Source organism: Lactuca serriola, chromosome 3 (assembly GCF_051521515.1).
Source record: "Lactuca serriola cultivar US96UC23 chromosome 3, Lser_US96UC23_V15, whole genome shotgun sequence".
Lineage (NCBI taxonomy): Eukaryota > Viridiplantae > Streptophyta > Magnoliopsida > Asterales > Asteraceae > Lactuca > Lactuca serriola.
Window position 1 is genome coordinate 21,942,492 of NC_136410.1, and position 19,470 is coordinate 21,961,961.

General features: G+C 34.4%; 2 protein-coding genes and 1 long non-coding RNA gene across 4 annotated transcripts; 1 reads left to right on the forward strand and 2 right to left on the reverse strand.

The window, feature by feature from the left end:
- The first annotated feature begins 3,263 nt into the window (after nucleotides 1-3,263).
- On the forward strand, nucleotides 3,264-6,163 carry LOC145091653 (putative casein kinase II subunit beta-4). Its single transcript, XM_079029420.1, has 5 exons — nucleotides 3,264-3,670; nucleotides 4,639-4,875; nucleotides 5,025-5,134; nucleotides 5,223-5,388; nucleotides 5,668-6,163. Exons 1-5 carry the CDS (start codon nucleotides 3,478-3,480, stop codon nucleotides 5,796-5,798), a joined length of 837 nt encoding a protein of 278 aa, XP_078885546.1. The 5' UTR covers nucleotides 3,264-3,477; the 3' UTR covers nucleotides 5,799-6,163.
- A 2,806-nt stretch (nucleotides 6,164-8,969) lies between these two features.
- On the reverse strand, nucleotides 8,970-9,919 carry LOC145094298 (uncharacterized). 2 transcript variants are annotated; one of them, XR_013703266.1, is made up of 2 exons: nucleotides 9,692-9,919; nucleotides 8,970-9,276 (listed from the first exon to the last, which is right to left on the reverse strand). It is a non-coding gene; the product is annotated as an uncharacterized LOC145094298 (long non-coding RNA). The 2 variants fall into 2 exon arrangements; XR_013703267.1 differs by having other exon boundaries at nucleotides 9,413-9,919.
- Nucleotides 9,920-9,953: 34 nt separating this feature from the next.
- On the reverse strand, nucleotides 9,954-12,430 carry LOC145095078 (carbon catabolite repressor protein 4 homolog 5-like). The gene is made up of 9 exons (XM_079033020.1): nucleotides 12,387-12,430; nucleotides 12,223-12,298; nucleotides 11,988-12,080; nucleotides 11,579-11,676; nucleotides 11,273-11,369; nucleotides 11,072-11,157; nucleotides 10,476-10,531; nucleotides 10,292-10,388; nucleotides 9,954-10,008 (listed from the first exon to the last, which is right to left on the reverse strand). The coding sequence occupies exons 1-9, from the start codon at nucleotides 12,428-12,430 to the stop codon at nucleotides 9,954-9,956; spliced, it is 702 nt and encodes a 233-aa protein (XP_078889146.1).
- Nucleotides 12,431-19,470: the final 7,040 nt, after the last annotated feature.

Consider the following 19,470-nt stretch of genomic DNA (forward strand, 5'->3'; position numbering starts at 1 on the left):
TAATACATTATTGTAAGCATAAAACTTAGTGAGTTCTCAAAATGCCATAAACACAACAATACATGCTACCATACAAACATTGGCCTTCAACACGAAGCTGGTCCACTACCTTTGCCTTCAACGTAAAGATGGCCCGCACCCGACTTTCAACATGAAGTTAGTCCGCCAGAGTATCTTGGCCTTCAGCACAGAGTTGGATAGCCTCAACTCACCACAAGATATATCGACATATATAAAAAAAACAAATAAACAAATAGCCAACACCACAAGAAAATAACTAATGAGTCTACCTGCCTAACATCATACTATATCATAACGTCATCCTATCCTATAGAGGATACATACTGTATTATATAGTATTAAGAGAAAACTCACATGAGCTAAACAACAAAAGCTCAATAATAATCTCAACAACAAAAACAACTAACACTAGCTACCTAATGCCAAACTGAGACTAGCGTAGTTAAATACTTAACTCTACCAAAGTTTGACCAAAATCAAACTGGTGAAAAAGTCAATGGTCAAAGTCAAAGTCAACGATTAATGACCAATGACCTTTACACTGTGAACCTTGACTGATCACGCTACAAACCACTAAACGATAAAATAGTCAAGAATTCTTCAAAATCGTGTCGTGATCCACAAATGGTCGCGTTGTGATTTTCGGCTTAACAACCTTCCACTTTAAGGTCTTAAGCCTTTAAGTTTAGGACCTCCAAATCTCATATTTGAATCACAAAATGGTGTTAACATATAAAGTTTCCAACTATATCCATTCCAATGACTTAGTCAAGCAATATCTTAAACCATAAGTCCATTAATATCTCAAAGAGGTCATAACTAGTGCAAGGACTCAAAAGAACCCATGCATGGTTCTTTTTTCCCAACATGAAAAGTCTATAAGCATAATACAACATTAAAGAGCTATAGAGTTCATTAAACTCCAAGAGCACAAGGTTTTGGGGCCAAAACTAATCACAAGATCATCCAAAACTTGCTCTATGAAATAAAGACATGAACGTGAAAGCTTATGCCCACCAAGGTTCATAGATGAGAAAAAGCTTGTTGGATCTAAACTTGAACCACACCTTGCACCAAAGAACACTTTCATCATATCCAAGCTTCATAAAAATGGAAGAAAAGGTCCCAACTCAGCAAAGGAGGCTAGGGTTAGGGTATGAAATGATGTCAAAGGGTGGAGGTTGCCAAATGACCCAAAAACACGGAGGTAACAGCCTTAAATATGAAATAGAACCCTAAAAACAAAGTGGGTTTGGGTTGCTCAACTTTCACGTCGTGACGCCCTAAGTGTCGCGTCGTGAAAGGTCAAAACTAGCAAGGCCCTATTCAACAATAGCCAAAACTGCCTTACAATCCAAAACTCAACCTTTTACCTAACGACTTATACTCTTAGCCCAAGAATCTTATTCCTTTAAGGTCCAAACTTCATCCCTTAAATTCTGATAACTTATCTTGATAAAATAATGGTCCGATATTCCGAAATAAGAAACATCCTGAAACTAGATGCTATATGTACTATTAAAATGGGCCTAATATAGGCATGGGTTCCGATACTTCACCATCTTTCTTAGTCACTAGGGAAACGGGAAAAAAGTTTATTAATTGATATACAAAATTTTCATGGATCAGTTGATCCTTATATGATAGAATGAAAAAAATCATAATAAAGAATGAGAATTTGACTACTGTTTGCAATAATACATTAATACAAAAAGGAATAAAGAATATATGTGCATGGCTACAGAACATATAAGTGTCACTCAAATAACTCTAAAGGTGTTATAGACCAAAAATAGAACCGAAAATTAAGGCAATAAATAAGAAAATATGATTTTTATTTATGAAAATGAATAAATCAAATCTAAAAAAAATGTATTTTTGGTTATTATATATTTAGAAGTTAGTTTTCATAACATTTGATATCAATATTGTTAAGATCATATCCTTATCATAGAACCATATGATCCTATGATCATACAACAAAGGATGATCACAATCATCATGAGATTGGTTTTGGAGTAACATTAAGCACAGGAATGTACGTTTACATGTAACAATGTAATATCACACATCTTTTCGGCACCATCCATTTTCTTTTATTTGGTATTTGACTTATAAGAGTATACACTCTATGACTCTTATAATAATTATAAAGATTTTGTCCTAGACACCAACTAAAAAATCTATTGTAAATCCTAAAAAAATCATCAATTTAGTTTGAAATTAAGCATTGCAAATAACACAAAGCCAAATAGAGCCTTATAGTTTCATCCACTCATCTCCAAAGTCAAAACATGAGGATGATGTCAAACAAGTTTTTTTTTTTTCTTTGTATTCTGCTTAAATTGTTCTTAAGTCTATAGTTTCAGAACATGATGAAGATGTTATTTATTTTTTTGTCTAATATGTTTTCCTTTTCATTTTGTGTCTTTATCTCTTTAAAGGTTGAAATGACACTATAATTCTATTTGAAGTTTATGTAATAACTTTTAAAATTATTATTAATATTTTAAACTTTTTTAGAATACGTGAAAGAATATATAAATATGTAGTTGTCATGTTTACTTATAAGGCTATCGGATAGGGATAGACCTACACTTGCGCAGCTGCCCCCATTACAAAAAAACCCCTAAAAATATGTGTTTTTTTAAAAATAATATATTCAACAATTTTTTTTGCCCTATCTTTGAATTTTTTTGGGGCTCGCTCCCGCTATCTATCGGGTTTACTCGTTACAACACACATACACACACATGATGCTAATGTGGAGGTCTTTTACGAGAGTGAACACCACCCCCTCTCTCGTGGAGATGATGTGGCGTGGAGCCTTATGATCTCTTTCATAGCTTACGACACCTCATCCTTCTTCTTCATTTTTCCAGCTTATGGCCCCACATCTATTCTTTCTTCGTGTAGTGGTGTGAAAATGTTAATGAGGTGACTATCTTCCGTCCCGTGACTACAGTCGTCAGCCAACCATTTTATTTTATAGAATATCTGAATCTGGATTCTATTTGTAAGATGACATATTTTACAAAAATAGAAAATGATTCCAAATAAAATCCGGCAAACTTGTTTGATTTCATTAAGTTGGACGGTTGGACCCATTTTTGGCAATATTGTGTTTGTGTGAACGTTACAATGAGTATGAGCGAATGCATACACATGGTAGCAATCATACAACTAATCGCACACTATTAAATCCCGAAACTTGTTGTTCCCGCCGATACAATATATATTCCCCCAAAACTTCACCGGCACCACCGGTCTATCTCTTTCTCACAACACACATTTCTTTCTTCCACTCGAACCCCAAAACGACGAATTTCACTGTATAAGAGAAAAAAATGATATAAAATATCCTCTCTCATCACCATTTTGCACAGGAAACCCTAATCTTTCCCTCTCAAAATCTCTTCTTTTCCTCATAAATTAGGGTTTCAAACACGTAATAGAATGTACAGGGAGAGAGGTGGAGGGGGATCCAAGGGTAAAATGGAGCGATCTTCAACGGCGACAAGTTCGAAGGGAGGTGGAGCCGGATTGAATTTGAATGGGAAAGAAACTAATAAAGATCGTTCTTTGCCTGGGAACTCCAAGATTTCTTCCCTTCCTAGGTCTTCTTACCCCAATAAGAAACTCTCAAAAGGTTATTTTTATCTATTTCCAGTTCGCTCTGTATATGTGTATGTATATCTTGATGTTTATGCTATGTGAGCTTCGAAGGAAATCAATTTGGTGTCAGTTTCGTGGTTTGTTTGGCTAAATTTATACTTCTTTTTTTTGTTTATGATTCATGAAAGTTTGTGATAGAGAAGACGAGGAGAGGAATAAATGATTTGTTTGAAAGAGAACTGAAAGCTCTTATAATTTTCAAAAATCCCTGTCTAACATGTCATCCTCTATGGTTTCTTCGCATTATGGTTTTGCTTCAAGGTTGGCAAAAGTAATCTGTAGTTAAAGTGCAGGGAAAGTTCACCTGGCATCAGAAAAGTAAATTTAGAGAACAACATTACCTTTTAGATACATATTTGCTTTCTTCATTGTCAACATAAGAACCTGTTAAACCTTTGGTGATGGATTTGATTTGCCAATTGCCATGATGACTAAGAGATGATATTCTTGGTTTCCTCAAAGCCCAATTTCAGACTACTTCTAAAGTCAAGGGACCAGGAGGCAGTTCTCCAGATTCAAGATCCTGCTGCATTAGATTGTATAGCACCTTTGAAGCAAGGTCTAAACTGTATACGTTTTTTGGCTAACAAAGTAAATGAATGTCTTTTGTTTTAAAGAAGGAGAAAAGAGCATGTGAATGTGTTGGTAATCATGGAATTACCTACAAAAAAGGAGAAGAATTTAGTTTTAAATGTGACATTCTAGAATACTGAAAATCATGTATTGGGAAGCTTCTTAGATGAGATGTATAGGTCCTAGGAACTTTACAATCAATCTTTATGTAGATTTAAGTATCAACCTACATTTGTTAATGTTATTATATGTATGTATGTATGTCTTTTTTATATCGTATTTATTACCCTTTTGTTCATATGATATGTCTCTAACATAACTTTTTTTATGTGGTGTGTGTGTGTGTGTGTATATACTATATATATATAGGAGAGGAAAATATAATAGAGGAATCTGAAACAGACAGTGAGGAGTCAGATGTGAGTGGATCTGATGGGGAGGACACATCATGGATTTCATGGTTTTGCAGTCTTCGTGGAAATGAGTTTTTTTGTGAAGTTGATGAAAATTACATTCAAGATGATTTCAACCTCTGTGGTTTAAGCAGCCAAGTTCCCTATTATGATTATGCTCTTGATTTGATTCTCGATGTCGAATCCTCTCATGGTAAGTAATCCTTTTTTTTTTTTATTTAGTAAAAAAAAGATATCATGATTGAAAACATTCATTTATATATATATATATATATATATATATATATATATATATATATATATATATATATATATATATATATGATATGATATGATATGCAGGAGATATGTTCTCAGAAGAACAAAATGAGATCATAGAATCAGCAGCAGAGATGCTTTATGGTCTTATTCATGTACGATATATCTTAACCACCAAAGGATTGGCTGCCATGGTAATATATTATTATAGTAATTTAATCTAAAAAATTACTTTTTTTTTTTTTGATTTGATTTGTGTAAAATTTAAAAAAAAATGGACAGCTGGAGAAGTACAAGAATGCAGAATTTGGGAGATGCCCGAGAGTCTACTGCTGTGGTCAACCCTGTCTTCCGGTTGGTCAATCAGATGTGTCTCGACAAGGCAATGTAAAAATTTTCTGTCCAAAATGTGAAGACATTTATACCCCTCAATCCAGGTTTCAAGATAGTATCCTTTTCGGCTACATTTTAATTTGACAAAAATTTTCAATGCTATGATATTCTTAAACCATTAATGCAACAAACTGCCATCTTTTACCATTTTACATTTTACATTAAATGGTTTAAGAATACTATGCATGGATCGATAAAACCACATACATGTATTACATTTTTTTTTTCTTTTCATCAAAGAATTCTTGCCAATTTACCTGTTTCCTTATTTGTAATCATATATTTTGGAATTGTGGATGTTGTTGCATTGTTTTCCTTTAACATGATTATGTAGACCTAGATGGAGCTTATTTCGGGTCAACATTTCCTCACTTATTTCTTATGACTTATGGTCACCTGAAGCCACAAAAAACCTCACAGGATTATGTTCCAAGAATCTTTGGTTTCAAGGTCTACAACCCATGACAAGAATCAACATCACATCATATATCATCAACTCCTGGATCCAAACATCTTGACTTGTTCGTTATCAAGATTTCATGTTTAATCAACAAAATACAAATTAAGTCCATAAGAAATCAATTTAGGATCCTATATATTATATGTTTAAACACCTAATTAGAAAAAAAAAAGGAAAAAAAATGTGTGCTCAAGAGTGTTTATGTGTCTTTTTCTTTCTCTTTTTATTTGTATGAGTACTAATTTTAATTTTGGTCGGTTAGGAAGGTTTTTTTTTCTTCTTCTATGAAATGCGTTCGACTTTGACTTGTGAAGAACCAAAATCATGTATTTGTAGTTATGTTTATGAGTTCATGAAGCGAATTCAAACAGTCGGTTTTCTTGATTGATTATTATGTTTTTATGATTGTTTCGAGGGTCTATGATTTTATGTTATAAGTTTACAATCAAATAAGTGATTTGTTGAATAAATTTAATATATGGTTAACAGAAAGTCATTTTCTATTTCAGATAATATAGTTTCGTGTTAGATTAAAAATGAACAACATTATTTTTCATAATTAGTTTTTGAAAGTACTTCCACGACTCTAAATGATTAGCTCTAATTCTAAAGTTTTACTATGCGAGAAGGTGCCATCATAATCGAATCTAAACTTGTTAATAAAAAAGTCGAATACGTATTTAATTCAATCAAAGAATAAACATGTCATTGTTTTAAATTGTTCAAATTGAATAACATATGTTCATTACTGCGTCAAAAAAACAAATAAATAAATAAATAAAATAAAGGAGAAGAGATAATGACGCAAAAACATTTTGGAGTTGTTATTAATAATTGAGTGCATATGACATGTATTAAAATTAAGTAGGTCACAAACAATTCCTTTCGATCATATGATAAAACAAATTTTGACAACTTTGGTTTGTCCATCAATGATTTCCAAATGTAATATAATTATCTTAAATTTAAAAGTACAGGTATTAAAATTATAATTATCCTAAGTTTAAAAGTATAAGGACCAACGACGTAACTAATACGATTATTAACTGCATGGAAAGAACTTTAATATTGAAGTTAAAAGTTACACGGACAAAAAATATAATTAATACAAACTAAAAACTACCTCGTCTCGACTAAAACTATAATGATCTTAATTAAAAACTACAAGGACTACACCTGTAATTATTCCATCTCCACGATAATTATATATAATAGAAAACTACATGGACTAGATATGTAATTATTGGCGAAGATTACATATAATAAAATGGGGTGAGCAAAAACCGCACCACAATTAAAATTAACCGTAAAAACCGCATAAACCACAACCACAACAAAAACCGATGGTGAAGTTTTTTGTTTTTTCAAAAACCGCAAATTTACGGTGCGATGCGGTTATTAGTTTTCAAAAACCGCAAAAAAAAAAAAAAAAAAAAACCGCACCGCACCGCATATATTATATACAATTTTTTATTATTAATTATTAATATATTAAATATTAAAAATAAGACAAGTTTTATGGATGAAAGAAGGATAAAATTCTAAAAGACACAAGTGTTTGATTTTTCTTCGGTTTAACTTTGAAAAATGGTGAAATTTGATAATTTTAAGATATTTATTATTAATTACTAGTGATTTAACGTTTTTAAGATATTAGTTGTTTGTAATTAACCTAATTGTCTTATACCTTATAGTTTTTTTATTATTACAAGTAATATCTTTAAAATCTTAAAACTGTTTAAACTCCAAAGTGCGGTTAAAAACCAGACAAAATGACAACACTAAATCCATGCAGTTAATAATCGAAACACAAAAAACAAAACCGCACCGCAGAAGTAACCGCCTAACCACACCGCAAAAATAACCGCACCAAGCGGTTTTGAAAATGGATTAACTGCATTTGCGGTTAGTGGTGAGGTTTTGGTTAATAACCGCACCGAACTGTACCGCGCTTACCCCTATAATAAATAATAGACAAAATTACACAAATGGTCTCTGTGGTTTACTAAAAGTCACAAACTCAGTCTCTACTAATATTTTTTGACGCACTTGGTCCTTGTGGTTTGCAAAACTTGCATGAGAGGTTCTTTTTAGTAACTCCGTCTAATTTCAACCGTTTGGGCAAAAAATATGGGTGTATATTTGTCTTTTTATCTTTGTCGCTCAATTAAGCCATGCTTATCTTAAGCTACGTCATTACTCCACCCTAATCAAACACACACCAAGAAAACCCCCTTCGTCTCCACCACCTGGACGAGCTTCACTTCGACAACTTTTTCGCTTCCAATATTAGGTTTTTAAGCAAAAAATAATACTTTGTATGTGGAATTTACGTGGTCCTCATACGATTGAACCTGACCTTGAAAAAGATTACAGTAAGTTGTTGCATTTTTTGTTTTGTGTTTCTTGGTTTGTATAATGAAAGCATGTTGATTTTTTTAGATGGTTCTGATACTTTCTTCACTTTAAAAAATACTTTCTTCACTTTAAAAATACATCATTGTGGGTTTTTTACCAAGTACCCAGGACAAAAGTACATTGAGGGAAGGTTGGCATTCTATGACTTTTTCGACATTGATCTTTTTGTGGTCATGATCTAAATGACATGCTTCGTGAGTTAGGGTATGTTAAGCATGCCACAATGTAGTACCATTATATAGTTTCTAATCTAGACTTAAAATTCAGATATTTGTATGGATCAACATGTCCGTAAGAATAGAGTGCTTAATGTGAAAGTTGAACATGGTTAAAATAGACACTACTAGAAAAACAGCCTTTTACGACGCTCATTGCGCGTCGTAAAAGGCTCAGACGACGCGCAAATGCGCGTCAAGGAAGGCCCTGTCATAAAGAGAGACGACGCGCATTTATGACGCTCATTTACGACGTGCAATTACGACGCGCGTTTACGATACGCAATGCGTATCAAGGAAGGCCCTGTCATAAAGGAAGACGACACGCATTCGTGTGTCGTAACCTTTACGACGCGCGTGTTAATGACACGCAATGCGTATCAAGAAAGCCCCTGTCAAGAAAGGCCATGTCATAAATGAATATGACACACATTTTTGCGTATCATAATTTTAAATGTTTAAAAAAATATATTATTTATATATTTACTTATTTTCAAATTAAATTTGTATTTAATGTTTCATAATAGAAAATAAAATACCATATACAAAAAATAAAATCCATTGCATAAATCTAATGTCATACAATTCTATTTCTTACAATATATAAATTTGCATCTAATCTACTATGTACATCAAATTCCAACTAAGTAAAGTTGCATCTTTCCTTTCATAATTCTTTAAGACTAATGCTCCAAACAGTTGATTATATGGATAAGCAGTTGTACATTGGCCCATCTCACTCAATAATGACTTAGCCAAATTCAACTCCAAGTCTTTATTGCATTTTGCTGATAATGCTGCAAGATTTAAATCAAGTGGCTTCATTTTGCTGATTTTGTTCTTCAAGTATCTGTCATCAGTTAGAAATTTAGAATACAATTTCATATGTAAAGACTTCTAGTCTGATGTACATTTAAGTTTTTATATTTGTAATATGGATTGTTATGAAAGTAATTTATTCCATCAAATAAGTAAGATAAACATACTTGACATAAAAGTCAATGATGGTGTCATTGACAAATGTGTCTGGTAGCAGCAAATCAACGTCTCTCTTACTAATGGAAACAGCATCAACATCCTCTTTTGGATATATAACTTCTTCAAAAGGCTGGTCAAAGCTGCAAGCATCCAATGAAATATAAAATCCAAGAATCGGATAAGGGCAAAACAGTCATATTTATTAATTTAACAAAAGGGTTGTTAAAGTTAACACAAGGATCAAAATTGATATGAAACTTTGCCAAAAGAAATCTTTTTGCACTTACTTGGGAAAATACTTTGTAAAAGGCTTCAGCTTCATCATAAGGTTGTTGTAGGAGATCATACACCAGTCTCTGAATAACCACCCTTTTCAAGGATGCATCAGCAGGTGGAAACCAATCCGTATTTAGCTGAGTCACATATTCACAAACAACAGCTCACTTATATTATTAATTTTTACATAAATGGTCCATGTCCTTACAAAGTGGACACTTTTTGTGATTTTAAATGGATTAAAATTAATCGGGTCTTGCTCCAAGAAAAGTTCTACATAATGGAGCAAGAATAAACCACAGTCGAATGAATTCGGCTGCTGTGGTAACTGCAAAAACAACACAAAATTCAGATTTTAGAATTTAATACAAATTCACAATTTTGCCCTCGTATATTTTTCCTTTCCATTTCTCAAATAATTTTGAAACATTATTTATCCAGATGATACCTCAAGTGAAATAAAGCGTAGATTATCGAATCTTGATGATATATCTTTGGATGCCTCCTACTGCCTCCCTTTCCACTCTTCTTTCAGATAGCTAGAATGGCATATTTAAAGGTTTATAATTTAAAAATAAAATAAAATGTTTATATAATAAAAAAAATGTTACCTTTGCATAAGACCTTTCAAACCAGTATGACTACCTCTGATAGGATCCATATGCAGAACACATGGCACTTTAATCAACTCAGTTACATCTTCTTCATCTATAAACCAGATTATAACATTAGAAAAAAGGGATAACCATGCCTCATAAAATACTTGAAGATGTCAAAGAGAAATGACAGATATACCCTTGTATTTCGCAACTTCCCCAAGATGATACATCACAATAAGACTCCAATGATAGCTGTCAAACAACAGAAATAATTGTCAACTGTTCAAATGAAATGTATAGAAAGCAAACTGTTTTCCAACTTACTTGTAAATTACAGGAATAAAGACAAAGTCTTTCTAAAAAAGATTAACTTTTCGTGTCCACTTTCTTACGTGTTGAAAAGCTGTTTTCCCTTCAAGGGCATCTAGAGGTTCTTTTTCTGGGTCAGCTAGCTTCTGGAAGAAGAAAACTATTGAAAAAATGAAACCTCTGTCTCTCTTCAGGCCTGATTTTGTTCTTCAAGTATCTATCATCAGTTAGAAAGTTAGAATAAAATTTCATATGTAATGACTTCTAGTATGATGTACATTTAAGTTTTTATATTTGTAAAATGGATTGTTATGAAAGTAATTCATTCCATCAAATAAGTAAGGTAAACATACTTGACATAAAAGTCAATGATAGTGTCATTGACAAACTTTTTTTTGCATTTTTAGACATACTTGACATCAAATAAGTAAGGTAAAAATATGCACTCAACTTTTAGGATAAACTATATGTAATTAGATTTACCATATGTAATCAACTGTACCCATAAATCTGGAGTGAAAAGATGTTGCTAAGGGTTCTCCATATTCATCTCTTGTCAAACGTGTCGCCTGAAAAAAAAAATCATAACCAACTCATATAGAAACTGTAAATTACATAATTACACTGAAGCACAAACAAAATTTAAAAAGATAAAAAGGAAATTAGAGAAAATAATAAACTTACAGGAACTCCATGATATGCACTTTTGAGTTTTAGTTTGTGTTTAAGGTAAGTTGAGTGTTTTGTTCCTGTTGCTAACCTTATTTCTTCTTTATTCCACCTTTTAAAAAAGGACTCATGTAAATGGGACAAATACTACAAAATGCAATTTCTTATATATGTGCAAAAGACGTAAATGTCCTTGTTCTCATTATCAAAAATAGCTGGACAGTGAAGAAGCTTTCTAAGGCAATTTTCGATGAGGGGGAGGGGAGGACATTTACGTCTTTTGCACAGATAAGAGGTGAAAAAATAATTGGATTAACAGACCTAGAAGAATAATAATTACTATGACACTGAAATGTTGGGTAATGTAATGGACAATTCTGCCCACATATTTTTTTGCGTTCATGGTGTTGGATGTTTAACTGAGAAGAAAAATTAAATAAATCAATAAACATAAAATATTAAACATTGATATTCATCATAGATTCATAGTAAATAAAACTCTGCATCTAAAAAAAAAAAAAAAAAAAAAAAAAAACTCTGATGAAGCTATGAACTGATACATTGCACTCTGAAAAAAAATATGAATAGATGAGGACACACAAATGTTTAAGTGAAATAAAATATAGATTGGTTAAATTCTTTATAATATATATTTAAATACAATGTATAGGTTTAACTCTACTTTATACATACTATTAAAAAAACAATATAATCATATTTAATTTAATACCTGAGGCATACTATTAAAATCTCCACCAAGTATAATTGGTATATTGCCCCATGTCTCCACAAGTCTATGAGCCTTTGCAAGAAATAATCGTACCTTATTGGTCAAAAAAAGTCAAATGTGTCAAAATTTGCTCAAACTGTATGATTATGTTAAACAATACACTTTTTTAATCATTTTTATAATAATAATAATAATAATAATAATAATAATAATAATAATAATAATTGTTAAGTACCTGACCGAGCTTAATATCCCCACGACTTGGGTTAAAAAGAACATGTATATTTCCAACCAATATGCTTCGATGTGTCCTATAAATATGCAAAATAATTAAATTATGCAAAAAAAAACATTTAGGCTTAAAGAACAAAAACTAGTAAGTAGTAACTGATAACTTACTTTAGATTTTCAGTGTCATCAACATGTGTTTGACACCCATTCATCTGTGTGTTTTTAGAGGGTAGAAGAAATAAGATTAGAACAAATATGAAACACTCAAGACTCAATAGGAGGGTATTTATGTCTTTTCTACACATATAAAGATCAAGTGTGAGTCTCTATCAGTCTATCCACCTTTGTGGGTGGGAGTGAGACAAAAAATGCAAAAATAACGTGACATATTTGTAAAAAGTTTGGCAGGATACAAGTCCTTACAACTGGATTCTTAGTTCCAAATCCCAATTGCACAAGAACAAAGGTATCAGATTCATCAGAAAACTAAAAATTGGGTATCGTATCTTAGTGAATGGAAAACAGAATGCGCAGACAGACAGCTGAAAAACCCTAATCGCACTAAGTAGCTTGATTCTGTAACTAATCGCATCGAGAGTGTTTATACTAAGATGATACTCGATAACAAATTAAACCCTAGCTTTCCTCCATTACAGAAACAAATCAACAACAAAACTAAAACTGGATGTAAGCTCATGATGTAGCGAAGCGTACCTTTAGTACTTGAAGATTTATGCGATTTGTGCTTCCTATCGGAGTCTCTCTCTTTCTTATCACTCTTTGTTTCTGAACTTCTACGCCTTTTGTTCTTCCCTCCGTCTACATAACATGAGTATCCTCATCAATTCGTATTGAAAATTGTATAAACAGAGAAATATTGGTAACGAAGAGAAAGAACAAAAACCTTCCGATGAGGACTCAGCCGGAGACCCCTTCTTTTTCGACTTACGATCGCTACCCATGTCGTTTTTGTCCAAAATTGAACAGTTTTGAAGTGTTCTTTTGTCAGGGCTTGAACTCCAGCACCTGCATGAATTATGGCATGCGATTGAAAACCAGGCTCGACGACCCGCTGACCTCTGCCCATGGAATGGAAGGGGTGAGAGAAAAAGAAATTGGGACCAAAAAATAAAACAAAATTTTGACTTATTCATCTTCATTTATTATCATATTGATGGGAGGAGAGGATTGCAATTACAGAAATCTAAACATGGAATAGCATATACCTAATTAGAATCACCCCCTCCACAAAAAGAAAAAAAAAGGCGATGAGGGCATTAGATGGAGTGTCGACATGGGTAAATGTTGATTCAAGCCCTAGAAATCGCTCCAAAGGGGTCGGCAATGGGAGGGGAAATGATTCTCAATGTAAGATGGAGGACTAAAATATGTTTGATTGCTTCGATTTAGGCTTGAGATGCTGTAATTTCCCATGTGTTCGTGTTCAGCTCCACTGCCTTGGGCTAAAAAAATTTATATATGATTAATTTTGGTCCAATTAAACTATAGCAACCGAAGTAAGAAGATATGGTATCTATGATTAGGGTTTGTAGAGAGAAAGGAAGAAGAGAATGAAGGGAGATCTTGAAGCGGGGTATTTAAAAATTTTAGAATTTTAAGAGGATTTGATTTCCCCCTTGAACGCGTGTTTTGAGTGAAAAATTATAAAGCGACACTCACAGTGGACGCACACTTTAAATAAGCGCCCTCCGTGTTTGTATTTTTTTTTGTGGGACAATAATTTAGGGCACGCAAAAAATGCGCGTCCTACGTTCTTCAAATTTCTAAAGATCTGACATTATTTGTAGGGCACGCCCTTTTGCGTATCATTAATCAGTGCGTGTCGTAAAAAGCGCGTCATTAAAGGTCTGTTTTCTAGTAGTGAGAGTCTATACTTATTTCATGTGCCCAACCAAAGTTGTTATTGAGCAACTCAATGATGAACCTTTTCCTGTACTTCATAGGATTAGGCCTAAGAAGAAGGAAAATAGTTCTAGTAGCAAGAAATTGGACATGAATGTCCCACTTAAAGAATCATCTAATCATACACATATAAAAGATGGTGTGTGTGATTTTTCCATGTCCTTAGTTCCTTCTGAGCCATCTCAACTTACTGAATGTAATATGCCAGACAAACAAGATGTTGTCAATGAATTTGTGGATGCTTCCTATGTCCCTGTATAAAAAGAAACTCCTGCAATGCAAGATATTAGAGTTGATTTATATAACTAGGCTCAAAGGGAAATACTAGATGATTTTGAGCCTTTTAGTGATAGTGGATATCATAATGTAGGTGAGTATAAAGAAGAGGTTGAAAAAGAAGAAGAACAGGTTCAAGAAGAAGAACATGGGCATGAAGAGGATTCACAAGAGAAGGAAGAAAAGGATAATAGTGACTACACTGTAGAACCAAAAGTTATTGTAGATGATTGGGAGGTTGATATGAGGGAATTTAATAGTTGTGTGGATGAGGTTGAATGGTTTGAATAAGGATCAAAGATACAAGTAGAGTTAAACCAAAATGGTGATAAATTAGAGGTGATCAACAATGATGATTTTCAAAGTGAAAGATATGAGGGCTAATCAAGGAAGAGGATGTTAAGAAACCTGTATAAGAAGGTGCCTTGTTCATCTAGGGCAGTACATGTTAGACCATTTTGCGTGGGTCAAGCTCTTAAAACTAAAAAAAGTTGTGCAGGGGCATATGAAGATTCTTTCGATAAATAGTAGGAGGGCCATGCATACAAATAGAAAAATGACAAATTGAGATTAAAAGTGAAGTGCAAAGGGGTGGTTCCAGATTCCACTGATGGTGAGCCCTCAACGATAATTAAAGTCACATCCAAGAAAAAAAAAGTTTAATTAACAAAAAATATTATTGTCCTTTTGCAATTCAGATATCTAGATCTACGAAAGAGGAACCTTGGTTGGTGAAAACAATCATTGATGAACATTTATGCTTACAAAATAGAAACGTGAAGGCATGTACATCTAAATAATTGGTCAACACTGTTCTCCAAAAGGTGGACTCCAATCCTCGAATCCTAGTTTCAGCCCTACACAGGGAGCTTCAAATGAATATGGAATTAAACATGTGTAAAATGAAGGTGTTCAAGGCTAAATCTATTGAAAAAGATCAATTGTATGGTTACTATGAAAAGCAATATAGTTTGTTAAGAGTTTATTGTTTGAAGTTACAAACCAATAACCCACGTACAACGGTGAAGATAGAAGTGTGTAGTGAACCAAATTATGATGTTCAAACTCGAATATTCAAGAGGATATATATATATATATATATATATATATATATATATATATATATATATAGATATGTCTTGCATCAGTTAAGTTGGGTTTCAAATATGGAAATTAGGAATTACTAGGAATGGATGGGTGTTTCCTGAAAGGACCATACCCTGGGAAAATTTTAACAGATGTGGGTCTTGATTCCAATAATGGAATCTATCCACTAGCTTATATTATTGTGGAAGCTGAAACAACAAGTTCATGGACTTGGTTCTTAGAGTGCCTTGGTGATGATATGGATTTAGATGCATCATGCAACTTCACATTAGTATCTGACAGACAAAAGATATGAATACATAAATCTACTTTTATTCTATGTTTTAAAGCATGTAAAATTATTAACTATAAAGTGCTTTATATGTAGGGAGTAATGCATGCCATAGAAAAAGGTAATGACAGAGTTCAAGGATTTCAATGACAAGGCACATGAATGGCTAAGTAAGATTCATGCAGTTCATTAGGCTAGGTCCCATTTCTCTGGTAAGTTATGCATTATTTGGTTGATTGTAAACATTGTCTCATAGTTTATCAACATTCTTTTTCTTTCTTTAATTCTTATTTATATTTCATAGGTAGAGCACATTAGATTGTTTGCTAAACAATCTGTGTGAAGAATTCAACTTTTAGCTAGATCATGGTAGGGGCAAACATATAATACCTATTTAGAGTACATTAGAGTGTACTTAATGAAGATACAATAATGTCCCAAAAATAAGACCCAAAAATTTCATTTTTAATTTGATAAAACAATGTTTAAGACATCATCAAAAGACCCCAAATGTAACAATTTTATCAAAACATCACAATATCATAGTAAACATGAAATGCGGAACAAAATGTATGTGTACTGCAATCACCTCGAGCTCTTCCCTTTTACACCAGAAGTACCTGAAACATAAAACTAAAAACCGTAAGCACAAAGCTTAATTAGTTCCCCAAAATACCACATACCATACATACATAAATAAACACATAATGGCCCCGCCCGACATCGGGTCCCGCTCGGTATACATATCTGTCAGTCATCAGGCCCCGCCTGGTATACATATAAACATATAATCATATAATCAAACAAACACATGCAATAGTCACAAAGATAATAACATACAATACAGTCATCGGGCCCTACTCAACATCGAGCCCCGCTCGGTAAACATATAAACATAACACATGCAAGAGTCACGCAGAAAACTAGCATAACAATATATCAAAACATGGGCCAATATTGGTGCCTTCGACCCTCTAAACATAGTGAGGAAACTCACCACGCCCTGCTAAATCTCAAAGAAAAATCTTTGGCTGCTATCCCGTTAAAATCCCCGCGCTATCAATCGTAAACTAACATCCAATTAATAATTGGATCTCGACTCACCCTAAGAGTCCAAAATAAGGGTAAAAGGCCTAATTTACCCTTTCCCTAAATTGTCCCAATCAAAACATCCAAAAGCCCAAATTCCAAGATAATCCTCCAAGGCCCAAATATGGTTTAATTTTCTAAATTGGGCCCAAACCCCCTCATGGGCCTTCAACCAACAGTCCAATAAAATATTCTTAACCCAAAATAATATTCTGATGGCCCAAAAAGACCCAAATCATCTAGAGTCCAAACATGGCCCAACACCATGAGCCCAACATATTGAAGTCCATCTGCTGAGTATGCAGGGCGTACTTAGCTCGTACGCTAAGCTACGCACTTAAGGGCTTGTACGTGTAGCGTACCTGCTTGTACACCCAATGTATTCCACTATCTTAAGCAAATTTACCATTCATCACTTATATCTGATTTCCGTTAGGTGGTTTATCACATAAACTTTCCAACTTTACGTGCATGCATGGATTAATGAGGCTTTTAGAGCTCAAAAGAGCTTAACAAATGAATTAACACATGCACCAGACCATAAATGCCATAAATCTTGCATTTTTATGGACAAAGGGACCTAAAGGATCTTATATCTACCATTAATCACTTCTGGAGTGAATCAAGAGGCTCAACAACCCAACCATGGACTCAAAAAGTACAAAAATGGCACCAAACTAGATCTAGCAACACAGATTAGCAAGATGGAAGCTTTTTACCTCACAAGGAAAGCAAAATGAAGAACAAATCTCAGATCTTCAAGCTCCATGCACCACTCCAAATGGTTCACTTCTTCTTATCCTTCAAAATGCACCAAAAATCACACTTTAAGGCTCAAACTCTCAAGATCTCACTTAGGGTTCGATTTTCTGGACAAGAGGGGATGGAGGCTGTCTAAACTTGACCTAGTGAGGACATCAGAAGGTTTAAATAGGGTAAAACACCCTAAAATTAGGGTTTCTTATCGGCTCACGTACGCCCAACGTACGTGGATGAGCTCCGTGGCCAATCATCAAATAGTATGCCTCACGTACTAACCAAAGGGACCAAAATGCCAAGCTTTTTAATTCGGAGGGATAAACATGAAACTTAAAAATACAAGTGTTACAATTCTCCCCACTTTAATCAGACTTCGTCCTAGAAGTCCGCTGCACCGAATAACTCCGGATAGTGCACTCTTATCTCATTTGCCGGCTCTCAAGTCCACTCCGAACCCTTACGGTGCTGCCATTGCACCTTCACCAACTCCACAACCTTGTTACTCAAGTGTAACATCCCATAAATTTAGAAGTAAAGTTGAATGGATAAAAGTGTAAATAAGAAGGTCGACTCGGCGAGTCGATGGATAGACTCGGCGAGTCGAGTCGCGTTGCGGGTCACATGTTAAGTGACCAACTCGGCGAGTCGCATGGGTGGACTCGGCGAGTTGGTGCTGAATGGAGAAAACCCTAATCCCGGGGGTTGAGCCCTTTATAAAGAACATAATACCCTCTCCCCAACCTCTTTACTCTCCCTTGAAGTCTAAAAACCCTAATATTCGTTTGTGAGAGAATTAGAGAGCATTTGGGTCTTGAAGGAGTGTTGTTGAACATATCCTTGAAGATTAAGAGGCTTGGAGCAAGGGGCTTTGCAAGGCTTTGGCTTATTCTTATGTTGGAGTCTTCTCTTGAGGTAATGATTCGTTGCTTGAGCTGTTATCTATCTAGATCTATCATTTGTGAGATTTTTGGGAGTATATCTAGTGCTATCTTGAGTTTGGAGGTTGGATCTGTGGTTGCTACCTCAGATCTAGAGTAGTGATGATCCAAAAGAGCATAAAGTCCCTGTTCAAGAGCATGTGTTGATAGATCTGTATGAGGAGATGGAATGAGTATGTTGTGATGTGATAACATCTGAAGGTCTGGCCCCGGGTATTGATCATGATTAGTGGAAGGTAGTACATGGACTCGAGAGTCCTTGCGAGCAGATTCAGAGCATGTGTGGTGCATGGGATAGCGGTTATGCTATAAGGGAATGGTGTAGCGTTGGGCGAGCACCGTGGCACTTGTTGTGGTGACAAGGCGGCCAAGTAGATTTCCTTGGATAAGGGAAGGGAAAGGTATGTAGCTCCGAGAGGAAGTGTAAGTTCACGGAAGTGAAAGCAGTAGCGCGGAGGTATGATTGAGGTTTTCCAATTATGGTTATTGAGCAGTGTGTTTGTGCCAGTGGTATGGAATCACATCCGGGTTGGATGTCTGCTGAGGTCACGGAAGTAGTTCCGAGGGTGTAGGGCCAAAGAGGCTCGGAAGGGATGCAAGGATGGGGCCTTGGATTCCCAGTTTGGTGTGAACAAGAAATTATGCATGAAGTGGTAATTTATCCTGTGGGATGTTTGGAGATGTCGTCAGTGTGTCGGGTTTTCCCAACCCGAGGATGCTAGAGCCAGATCAACATGTGTATGTGGTTGCGGAGAAGAACTCATGGGAGTTGCCCTGAAGCTGAAGGATGTGTCATCCTTTCAGCATGGAAAGGATAGAGTGGGACTCAGAAAGGGAGCATGTTAAGTCTTAGCAGTGAATTCGGTGAAGGATATGTCTGGCGAGGAAA

What these genes read in the sequence shown, in the direction of transcription:
- LOC145091653 (XM_079029420.1), top strand. Translation starts at nt 3,478, where the DNA reads ATGTACAGGGAGAGAGGTGGAGGGGGATCCAAGGGTAAAATGGAGCGA. An exon ending in CGATGTCGAATCCTCTCATG is followed by an intron (nt 4,876 to 5,024) that starts GTAAGTAATCCT and finishes TATGATATGCAG; the next exon opens with GAGATATGTTCTCAGAAGAA. An exon ending in TCAATCCAGGTTTCAAGATA is followed by an intron (nt 5,389 to 5,667) that starts GTATCCTTTTCG and finishes ATGATTATGTAG; the next exon opens with ACCTAGATGGAGCTTATTTC.
- LOC145095078 (XM_079033020.1), bottom strand. Translation starts at nt 12,430, where the DNA reads ATGAATGGGTGTCAAACACATGTTGATGACACTGAAAATCTAAA. An exon ending in AGTAATTATTATTCTTCTAG is followed by an intron (nt 11,370 to 11,578) that starts GTCTGTTAATCC and finishes CTTTTTTAAAAG; the next exon opens with GTGGAATAAAGAAGAAATAA. An exon ending in GTGCATATCATGGAGTTCCT is followed by an intron (nt 11,158 to 11,272) that starts GTAAGTTTATTA and finishes TTTTTTTTTCAG; the next exon opens with GCGACACGTTTGACAAGAGA.